We start from the raw sequence: 12,080 nt of genomic DNA, 5'->3' as shown, positions 1-12,080 counted from the left end.
TGTCAGTGGCTTCCCCAGCAGGACAATGCACCATGCCACACCAGAAAAACTGCCAAGGGATGGCCTGAAGAAAGTGTTAAAGAGGTCAAGACACCAACCTGGCCTCCAAATGTCCCAGATCCTAAATTTATCAAGCATCTGTGGGACGTGCTGATACTCCATCACAACCCATAGGACTCAAAGAATCCACCACCAACGCCCTGTTGCTAGACACCGCAGGACATCCCCAGAGGAACTGTGTTCATGCCTCACCAGGTCAGAGCCGAGTCTGATCCAAGGAGGCCCCAGTATGGATCGGGGGTACTTTTGGGAACCATTCAACCCGTGAACACTCAATCAGTTTGGGATCTGGTGAATATGGAGGGGAGGTCGATGCCTTTTCATGTTCCTTTGGCCAATCCTGAATTGTTTTTACAGTGTGACATGGTACATTGTCCTGCTGGATGGGCCACTGCCACTGGGGAATGCTGTTGTCTTGAGGGGGTGTATTTGGTCCACATCGGTGTTTGGGTGGGTGGTGCATGTCAAGTGGTTTCCACATGAATGCCAGGACCCAAGGTTTTTCCAGCAGAACACTGAATTGTAACTAGATGATCAATGTTATTCACTTCACCTGCCAGTGATGGTAAGTGTATGTCGGGAGAAATACACCAGTATTGTGGATTTCGGATCTGGGATTGACTAAACTGAGACATATTCTTCGTCGCACCTTGTTTATGAGCTGAGACCTTGACCAAACGTGGCTGGTGAGCCTGCTGGATAGATTGGCCTGACTGGCTTGGTTTGGTTGCTCCAGCTGACGGCTGTGTTTACCTTGGTAGCAACTGTAATCTTTGTACTTTGCAGACACTGTTTGGTTGGCCATGTACACCTTATACTGGGCAAGTAATAGGGGACCAGAGAATATTTTTCCAATTACGGACGACCAAACTGAGGACATAAAAAGATGGCTGAACTACATGTCAGGAGCTATCACAGGAATCTCAAAATAACAAAAAGTAATACTGGACTTGACGTCTTTGTCCTCTAATGTAATAATGATTGAGGATGGACTGGACGCTACATGGTAATAATAACCCACTATTGAGGTACAATTGGTATTAAAAGACAGGACAGGATGGGGCTAGCTGGTTAGCATGCTAATTTCAATGGATACTGTATATCTGCAATCAACACACACATCTTTGACATAACATCAAACTGTTATCTCTTCACATTCTGTTCAGAGTGTTAGTTCATTATCAAATTCTGGCCATATCTTACACTGTGCACCTTTAATGTGAAGGCCTATAAAATGCCAAAACAAAGCATTTTATAAGGTTTTTGATAGTATGAGAAAGGATTTTACTTCCCTGGAAAGTTACAGTATGATGACTGTGTTCACGGTGCTATTTGGAGCAATAACAGTGGTGGATATCTGCGCAAAAGCCTCTTTTATCTCCAGAACATTTCAGGCCCCGTCTCCAGGTCTGATCTCAGACTTGGCACTGCTGACCTGTAAAGCTGTGTGGTGCTGCTGGGCTTCCTCCTGTGCTGCATTAGGCTGCTTTTTGGACTCTATGGTTCCCCCAAGAGGTTCCCCAAGTGGTCAATCCCTTGCATTAGATTACGTTTTACAACCATTCTGAGCCAGGCTGCATAATGCTGCTGCAAGCACAGGTTGTTCAGTGCTGAGACCCTGTGGGGCTGAATGGGCTGAATCTGTCTTTACTATTGCGCCAGTCAGGACCTGTAACGACTTGTCACCTAAGTCTTTTTGTGTCAGTGTCAAGGTAGAAGAAGCAGTGATCACAGAGCCTGTTAGAAGGCGTAGTCTCTGTGAAATTAAATGAAGATTACATGTTGTAACCCTAGTTTTATGATGACAGGTGGGAGCCCTCACCTCATCGCTCTGCTGCTACATAGATGATGAAGGTTAATGGATGCAAAGGTGACTTTTGATGGCATTATACAGTCTTATATCAAAGATTGGTCTGGACTGGCCAGCAAAAATATTAATTTCCTTGAGCTCCTCCACAGTTCAATGCTATATGTGTTCATATAAACTGTAGGTGTGCTGTAGTAATATTACAGACATGTGGTGAGTGGGTGCATATGCTGCATTAAAATAAATGTGCAGTGGGCACCTAAAGTTCCATAAGATCTCTGAAAGGACATTTTCCAAGTAGTGAAAGTTTTCAAAAGTGATTGTTGGTTTCTGGGTAAGCAGGAATTGTGGGTAGCTGTGTGTAATTTAAGTGTCATTGTGTTTTTCTTACTCTCGCAGACGTGTCGAGTGAGGAAGGTTCCTGCCATCCAGGGCTGCTGGTGGTAACCAGGGCAACAACGATCACAGCTCTCCCCGCATGTGTTGTGCTCACATTCACAGCTAAACTTCTACACACACACAGAGACACAGATTCACACACAAACGCATGAAGAAACAGTTTCACAGATTTGTCAATTAAACAGACATGAGCAACTGTTTCAGTAAATGGACTGTCTGCTACCGTAGGTGGAAGCTCATCTCAACGAGATGGCTTAACATTGTAACAATCTGAGTCACCGTCAAATTTGAATTCCAGTGTAGCCACCATCTGTCAAGTGTCTGGTGAGGGAAAAACATCTAAATTTCAAAATGTCTTGGCCTTGGCTTGACACTGATTCATTCTTATTCTGCGGTCTCAACCACATGCCAGTTCCCTGGATTAGGGGACAAAGTGCAGGTCACAAACCAGCTGTCTTTAACTTTGCAGAATACTCTCTGACATAATTAAAGTACCACAGTTCTCTATTTGTAAAAGTAACCAGGGATGGTTTACATTAGCCGGTGTATGCCGCCTTTTTGCTGGTATCACAAGTAGTTGTCCAGCAGATGAAAATATCAGTGGCCAAAATGTTCATTGGGAAATATGCCAAATAAAAAAATACATTTTTAGCGTATTAAATAGCTTAATATTGTGTGATCTACTGTAAAAGATATGTTGCAAAGAAAAGTTAAATACAAACTTATTCTATGCAGACCAGATTTGGGGATATTAATTACCAACGGATCTGTTTATCCATCAAAACCATACAGAGTGCGCCCTGCCTCTACAGAGCATACGCCACATCCTCAGTGGTCAGGGTCTTCCTCTTAGTGTTCTTGATGTAGTTAAGTGACGGCATCATGGATCACATTCTCCAGGAAGACTTTGAAACACACAGCAGGTCTCCTCATAGATCAGACTAAAGATATGCCTGACCCCACAGTGAGCCAGATGGTGGATAGCTGGCTAAGTGATTTCCAGTGGCACTTGCTGCACTGAATCTTTTTCCTCCTTTGCCTCTTTGACTAAACCTGTGATTAGTCACTTGGTTCAACAGGCTTCTTCTTCATTTAGCTTATTTTCAAGTTGTTTAACCTGAAGTTTGGGGTCTATTTAAAATATATGTCTAGTACTTTCTGTATAAAGCTGGAATTCGGTAATTGGCCATCAAAAAAAAAAAAGTCTAGCGTAGACCCTGTCATAAGGTTTAAATGTTTTTTCACTTGTTTTGTCTTTCTGGTTGAGTTTGTGGTCTTTTGCCTGTGTAACCACACCTACCAGAGATGTCAGGGTAGCGCTGACCACTCCATGAGTATACTTATCACTGCAGCAAGGTGAGAATTTTAAAGTGGACCTATTATGCTCTTCTTCAGGTTCATACTTCTATTCTGAGTTTCTTCTAGAACATGTTTACACGCTTTCATGGTCAAACACAATTTATTTTTCTCTTACTATCTGTGCTGGAACACCTGTGTTTACCCTCTGTCTGAGACTATTCTAGCGTTTGTCTCTTTAAGTCCACCTCCTGAAAAAGCTCAGTCCGCTCTGATTGGTCAGTGTTTTCAGGTCCTCTGAATTTTGGTGTTTCTGTACTGTCATTGTGGCATGGGGAAATAACTGGAGCACTTTCTACCCTGTATATATCACTCATAATAGCTTTTAAGCACAATTGACATGTTCAAGCAGGAGTATGATCTGAAATATGGGAGAAATTAACAACATAGGCAACCAAGATTACATGTTTCCCTGACATTAGCATGTAGCTTCAGGTTCTGAACCAAAATCTTTACAACCAAACATGTTCCAGCAGAATTATGATCCAAAATCAGGAAGAAATTCACATCAGCAACTGAGATAACATGATATTAGTACCAGAGCACATGTAGCAGTGTACTTGCAGCCAGGGAATGACAGTAATGGCGTAACTATAGTGGCAATTTCTACCATAAAAAATATCACCAATAAGAGATTCTAAACCAAAATCTTAACAATGTGATATGTTCTGGCTAAAATGTGATCAGAAACTGGGGAGAAATTAACAACAAAGGCAACCAAAATGACATGTTTTCCTGATATTAGCATGTAGCTACATGTAGCAGTGTAGGCTACATGATGTAAAGACTTGCAGTAGTGTTCCTGGAGCTGATGACCATGTAAAGAATCCTATCACGAGCTGACGTCAGCTTGTTTCTAAAGCTGAATCTGTTGGAAACAGCATTTTTAACGATCTGAAGCCTGAGGTTTTTGCTCACAAATTATTTTTACATACATTAACCTCATTATTTGAACATTTGGCCACATTTAATATGAACAACTGACAATGTAACTTTATAAATATGACAGAAAATAAGAAAAAAGCATAAGAGGTCCCCTTTAAACTATGTCAGCTGGCGTAAGGCTACTTTGAAATGTTAACTACATTGAGATTTCACGCTAAAATGGCTTTTTACTGTGTGATAATACATTTTCAATGTCATACACTAAAAAGCTGTTACTGTGGTTGAGGGTGTGTAAATTGTTTCCTTTGTGTCACACCATGTGGCATCAAATCATTCACACGAATGTGAAAATGGAGGGCTGCAAACAGGTAATTACCAACATGCATGACCTATTGAAAGCCTATCAAACAACACTGTATTCACAGGAGAGCCAACTGCAATAAAAGAACTCGGTTCACTTTCCAGATTGTCAGCCAGTAGCAAATGGGTTCACCATTACGCTCCCAGGAGAGAAATAAATTCAAAACTAAACACAGTCAAAGCAGGATGTAGCAGGAAATTTGCCAACTTCGAGGTTCAGTAATTCAATTTAGGACTTTCTGTAAATTGGTTGATGTGAAGAGGGTGCCAGATTTAACTGAGAGGAGAGCGGTACAATAGCGTAACGAGAGCCAAGTTTGGATTTGTTGGCACAAGTGAGTTTGCCCCTTTTATCTGAGACACAGCGCTACAGCTCTGGCTTCGGGCTGCCTTTGTACTGAGCATGCATCTGAACAAATGTTCTGTAGACGATCATCAACAAATCATCTCGCAGGTCTCCACCTTTTCTGCTTTCTGAACGCCTGCCCAGGACTTAACTGCATGGATGGATGAACTTGTATCAAAGTAGTGGAGCTTAATGTCTTTTGGGAACAGAGGGCTCGAGAAAATCTCTTCAAAATACACATTTAGGGCCTGATAGATTATATATGACTAATTATGCAGTACCCAAGCAGAAACACGTTTAAAAATACACTATTTTTATTCGGCTGGACCGAATACTATATCCACCCACTGATGACTTTTATCTGAACCCTTAAAAGAATAGTCCGACGATTTGGGAGTTATGCCCTTTCTCTATCATTTTCATATTGAGACAACATGATCAATATCTTTTTTGTGTCTGTACGTCCAGTGGCTGGGTCTCAGTGGTTAGCATTGCGCTTATAGTGGGTCAGTATGTCCTGCGCTGTGATCCGCGGAGGGATAGACCGGTGAGCAGGCACAGGCACAGACGTAGCCTGTAAACAAAACTCAGTTGTTTATTTAGCCTAGCGATATCTCTCCAGACTATAGTACCTGCAGAGCCATGGCTGTTTGAGCCGGAGTATACAGATGAGGAACTCCAGGTGTTGGTTGCTTAGTTTGCTTTTACCGAGTGACCTAGCATACCTGTCCCAGAGCCAGCTGCAGCTGTTGCTCACTGGTGTAGCCCTCCACGCAGGACATAAACACACTATAGTTCTGTGTATCAAACTTCTTCTAAAACGACTAAAAAGGACTCGTTTTTTGAATTAATGTTTAAACATGCTTGTTTTAAATGCACGTGCAGAAATGCCAGCTTCAGGGTTTCTGTAACGTTTATTTGTTCACTTAGGGTAGGGTACTGACCCCCTATAAGCGCAATGCTAACCACTGAGACCCAGCCACTGGACGTACAGACACAAAAAATATCGATCATGTTGTCTCAATATGAAAATGGCAGAGAAAGGGCATAACTCCCAAATCGTCGGAGTATTCCTTTAAACACACATATGTTTGCAAACAGTTGTATTTAGAAGATTTTTTTTTTTTTTTTTTATTTTAACCACTTTCCACGCAGCTGCTAATTTTAGCATGTCTCTATGGCATGAATCTAAAGTTGCTGAGACTTGAATTGCTGGAGATTGACTAGAAAATTGAAATTTAAATTGAAGCAATGTTCAACGAGATGCATGACAAACGAGTTTGAAATTTCTTACTGTACTAAAAAATATGCAATTTAAAGGTCCAGTGTGCAGGATTTAGGGGATGTATTAGTAGAAGTTAAATATAATAAGTACATTTTCTTTAGTGTATAATCACTTGAAAATAAGAATTGTTGTGTTTTTGCTACCTTGGAATGAGCTGTTTATGTCTACAAAGGCAGTCCACGTTTGTACAGTAACCCTAAACGGACAAATATAACACTAGCTCTAGATAGAACCATTTACATTTTCGTGTTTTCAGGTCAGCCACCATAGTTAGCAGCCCCTCCGCAACAAGCAGGGCTTAAGAAACACTGTTTTGTTTTTCACACGAAACTGCTTTATTCTGTGTTTTCATTGGTTTAAATTACAGGGTTTGTTTGCTTTGGACAAGAAGACACCTTTGCGGATAATTTGCCTCCCAGTAAAAACTTCCTAAAAGTTGGCATCTTAAGTTATCAGAGAAAGACAGTAAGTGCACATTAGCAGGTGCTGTGCTAGAGGCCTGTCTCTGATGAGCCAAACAGCTTAGAAAAAACACTGATTTCTCACGTGAAACTGATTTTTTCTGTGTTTTTACTGGTTTTAATTATCTAGTCTGGTTATTTTGGAGAGGAAGAGACCTCTTGACATAATTCCGCTCCTGGTAAATACCTCCTAAATGCCTGCATCTAAAGTTATCAGAGTAAGACGGTGAACACACATTAGCAGGTGCTGTGCTAGAGGTCTGTCTCTGACGAGCCAAACAGCATAGAAAAAACCCTGGTTTGTAACATGAAACTGCTTTATTCAGTGTTTTTACCGGTTTTAATCATCTGATCCAGTTATTTTCGAGAGGAAGTGACCTCTGTGGATAATTCAGCCCCTGGTATGAACCTCCTGTACAAATGAATACTAAAGGAATTCTAAGCATAAGTATGGCTGGTTGCAATCTGCAATCACCGCTAGATGCCACTGAATCACCTTAAGTCTTACACACTGGACCTTAATTTACTTTAATTATTTGGGAAAATCCAGATTTTTATTAGAACAAATACATCAATGGTTTGCTTTCTTCGGTCAATTTCAAACACCTCTGTAATATGTCCTTTACAGAAGAGAAGAAGAGAGAAGAGAAAAGAAGAATCTGGAGCTCTTTACACAACAGTGACATCACTTATTGTCAATGACATCATCACCAAGGGACCAGACACCAGTGTCACATCTGAGCTAGTCTTCGTGGTTCAGCCTCAGGACATGTAAAGGACACAAGACTGTGTGTGTGTGTGTGTGTGTGTGTGCCTGTCTGCAGGGGACACAGTGAAGCGTCGTCTCTCGTGTCACTTCAAACAGTGGAGTGTTTGATACCAGACACCTGATCTTTCTCCCTCACTCACCACACTCTCACACTTTCTCTCTCTCTCTCTCACACACACACACACACACACACACACACACACACAAAGTGTGATACGAGGCGGTAGATACAATGCGGGTGCCCAAGGGTGCTCTTTGCTCCTGTTCAACAGTACGTTGGAGCTCCAATACCTCGGTGGTTTTGTTAAGTGGACTGGGAGAAACAGAGAGTTAAGTATTTACCTTTGTAACTTGGTTGAGTGGACAAGCTTTGGCGTGGCCGTAACAGATACACATCCCTCCGACTGAGATGTCCTTAATGGAATAATAGTACTGAAAAATAACAGACAGGAAGTGAGAATATGTGATAATACAACAGTGTTAATGAGCACATTAGCAGTTAAACAGGCAGAATTAGAACTAGACTGCTCTCTTTTATCTCAGTGGTGATTACACTTTAAAAAGGACATCCTGACCTAACAGATGATGTCATGATGGTGTGCCAAACTTCACACCTGGGGATGTGTTGAACAGCAGTACCAGTAAATGATAAATGGCTGCATTTAGATAGCACTTTTAACCAAATTGTTCTACAATTTGCAAGTTATTTACCAACTCACACATACAGATGGCAGCGAGCCACAATGCAAGGTGTTGGCCTGGTGCTGAGCATCGAGAGCAATTTGGGGTTCAGTTTCCAAGGACGCTTTGGCTACGTTCAGACAGAGGCTGGATATCATTTAGAAAACTACAATGTCATTACCCTTGAAGTGATACGGTACCAATAGAGTCCTTTATTCCATACCCATAATGTGAATGGAGTGGCGTGTAGTTTAGCCATTGTTTTGGAGACATCTTCGCACGCTGAACTGCTAGCTCTGTCAAACAAACCATGTTCGACTTCCGCACAACACAGACTGTATGGGTGGTAGCTGCTGCTGCATAAGTGTGAGCTCTGAGGAGAGTTGGAAGAGTTCGCCTGGCTGCATTCACACAATGACAGCGCTAAGTGTAACATTAGCTGTGGAATGCTAACAGTTATGAACGGGTTTAGTGACAGAGTCAAGCCATTTCTATGTCTATGTTGTACATTATCACTGCTGCTGCATCAGCTCACACTCATTGGGAGGACTGTTCACTGGGATGAGAACGGTTCCACAGACGGCAGCAACAGAAAGTTTGCTGATCAGGTGGGGAGTCTGAACGGTCCGGGATCAGAACCCCCGTGCAAAAAGGATCAAATGCAGGGTGTGTTTGAGTGGAGACGTCTTAATACTGCTTGGTACTGGGTTATTTCGGTCGATACTTTCAAAGGTATTGAGTACTAACACCCAGCCCTATTCAGACTGAAGGCGAATCAGATTTGTTTCTCAAATCATATCTTTATTTAGTTATTTGCAAGTGAACAAATCTGATTTGTGTTTCAAGACATCACCAGCCAATTTGCATTGGTTCCTGTGGTAATGATGCTAGGGTCAGTAACTACGTAGCAAAACTGGTGATGCAGCCTTCCAATGTGGAAGAGTGACAAAAAGAGGTCCATCATTTTGCCCTCCAAAAAATAGTCCTTTCAAGTCAGTGCATAAGTCCTTCGTCGCACCCACCATGCTGTCTTCCATGGCACTCTGCTAGTAGCAGCATAGATTCTGCTCAGCACTTTCGTCACTCTGGATTTGAGGTTGTTGTGTGTCACATTGAAAGACAGTTTGAAATACGATTTCAGTGACCAGACCTTCTGGACTGAGACGCAACTGTACAGAGCGCATTTCATACCACCTCCAAACGTGATTTGGACCCAATTAGCATGTTATGCGTTTTTGTTTTTGTTTTGTTTTTTACTGTCCAGTAGTCTTGTCACAATACCAAAATCTTTGTTTCGGTACCAATACCAATATGAATTTCGATACTTTTCGATACTCTTCGGTGCTTTTCCTAAAGAAAAGTCCTTTTGGATACAAACCTTTAGAACAATAAATAGTAGGGGTGTAACAGTACCAAAAAAATCATGGTTTGGTAAGTACCTCGGTACGGACGTCACGGTTTGGTAACTCAAATGTTCCACCAAGTTTGTGTTGTCTCGTGTTGTCTCCCTTTGCGAGGAAGACTTTCTCTTGTCTTTTGTCACGTGCGCCAGCTGTGAATGTTGATACAGGTGTTGTCATACATACCACTTGCGCAATCTGTGCTCCAATAGGAACAAGAAAGGCGTTTGCGTGCATAATTGAGTAAAATAAATTAACTAAATTAATGAATTGAATCAGTTTCAAAGTACCGGTATTTTCCAAATGCAGTATAGTACCGTTTAGAATACTCCAGTACCGCGGTACTATTTTAGTACCGGTATACAGTGCAACACTACTGTCCAGACTTTCTAAAATCAACCTGGATATCGCAAAAAATGGATTTGAGAGTCTGAACAAGGCCTCAGACATGTGGAGCTCAGGTTCGACCCCTTCAGAACTACAGCTGTCCACAATCTTCACAATTGCCGACTTCCCCACCTTTTTGGAGCTCTGCTTCTTGACTCACACATCAAACAATCATAATTACAACATCTCACTCGCAGATGTTGGTGCCTTGATTTCAGGTGATTTAGTTTCATTTTCAACAAACAAAAGAACCTGGGAGTCTGAAGTGAGGTCAAAGACTACTGATGCCCCGTTCCACACGCATTTCCTACATGCTTGCTCAAGTAAAATCTGTTCAGCCCTTTCTGTCATCATCATCATCATCATCATCATGTAATTAAATTAGTTATTAAATGATAAGTGAAAAATTAATCAAATAAAAATGCAACTTACAAAAAAATGTCTCAATATAATATAAACAATATACACTAATCAAGATAAATGACACAAGTTTTCATAAAAGTTATTCAAATTAAACTAATCCCATGGTTACAATAAAGTTTCTGCTATTTCCATGTCTCAGCTGTTAAAACATAATCAACATTATGAAGCATATATTACCTCTGAATAAAATAAATATAACATAATTTAGTCACTCTTTACCTATGTGTTCCTGGCAGATATCTCTAATTTCCAAAAGAACAGAAGCGAACATAAGAGTGTGCTGAGCCTCACCCGTCTCGTCACAATAGGATCAATATCTTTCGGGTCACGGAGTGTCAGAGTCATGAGGTCGGCGTTCAGCGTTCTGATTCGCTGGAACACCAGCCTGATGTAGCGGGCGGAGGTGAAGTTCAGCAGGGTCGGGGAGGGGTCATCCGCACTGGGCCGGCCATTGATCAGAGACGTGTGGATCTATACACAGACAGACAGGTAAGTGGTGACACGGAGCAGCAGAGTTAACGTGAGAGACTGTGCTGAGGCATTAAAGGTGCTTTTAGTTGCTCGCAGCGGCAGATGGCGGAGGGAGTGAGAAGCGTCTTCAGTGAAGCCAAAGAGACAACAAACATAAACAGATCGGAAGGAGGAGGAGGAGGAGTAGCAACACGCTTGTTGTAACAGGAAGTGTTGTTTACTATCTTAAATTTCAAAAAGACTTGCATAAGCTAAAAAGTCAAGACTTTGAAATGGAGGCTCCAAATCTCTTAAACTGTGGTGTTAGTTGTTTTCAGTCACTAAGTCACGTTTAATTAGATAATAATATAAGTGAAATTTAAAAGGATGTTTAATGTAACACCTTTAATTAAAGAAGTACAGCTTCCATAATGGGTGAGGAAAGAGAATAATGTGTGTGTTGTACTGTGGTGCCAAGAGAAAAATTAAGCATACAGATTTCAGATGTTATTCTAAAGGACGTGATACAGTGGTGCCACCAACCACTTGAACAGTGTCCCTACAGCTTTATGACATTTTAAGACGTTTTAATGCCACTCAGAATAAAATTTAAGCCCAATTTCATACTGCCCAAGACGACAAAAAAATGACCAACATCAATTATGTTGGGAGGAGGCAAATTTTGCCCACATGTTTATTGTTGCATAAAAAATGACTTCTTGATCGAGTGGCGGACAAAAGGGTAGAAGAGAACATGCAAATATTTTGCTTTGCTTTCTGTCGTGGCAAGTTTGACAAACCTTTTGCATAAAAAACATGGAGCCTCAAAGCCATAAAATCTTGGTTAAATAGACAGTTGTCCTTGAATTTGCACTTCCCAGTGTCATCCAAGCTACAGTAACAGCTAGCAGACAGTGGATCAGCTGCTCTGGGCATCGCAGCTGAGATCAAAATTTAAGTGTTGTTGGTTCAACTATCCTGATCTGTGTGACGTTAATGCAAGAGGCATTT

General features: G+C 41.4%; 1 protein-coding gene across 1 annotated transcript in view; it reads right to left on the bottom strand.

Annotated features, from left to right (window-relative positions):
• The window catches only part of lama2 (laminin, alpha 2), a 325,147-nt gene that overhangs the window by 215,193 nt on the left and 97,874 nt on the right, over positions 1-12,080 (bottom strand). Inside the window, exons 6-8 of the mRNA XM_049589718.1 lie at positions 10,911-11,090; positions 8,071-8,160; positions 2,259-2,376 (exon numbers count right to left, since the gene is read on the bottom strand). Of these exons, the coding sequence (XP_049445675.1) occupies positions 2,259-2,376; positions 8,071-8,160; positions 10,911-11,090 (388 nt within the window). The remainder of the gene's footprint in view (positions 1-2,258; positions 2,377-8,070; positions 8,161-10,910; positions 11,091-12,080) is intronic.

The sequence above is a fragment of the Epinephelus fuscoguttatus genome, linkage group LG11 (genome assembly GCF_011397635.1).
Source record: "Epinephelus fuscoguttatus linkage group LG11, E.fuscoguttatus.final_Chr_v1".
NCBI lineage: Eukaryota > Metazoa > Chordata > Actinopteri > Perciformes > Serranidae > Epinephelus > Epinephelus fuscoguttatus.
The sequence above is the reverse complement of the archived record's forward strand: the minus strand, read 5'-3'. Positions and strand labels throughout refer to the sequence as shown.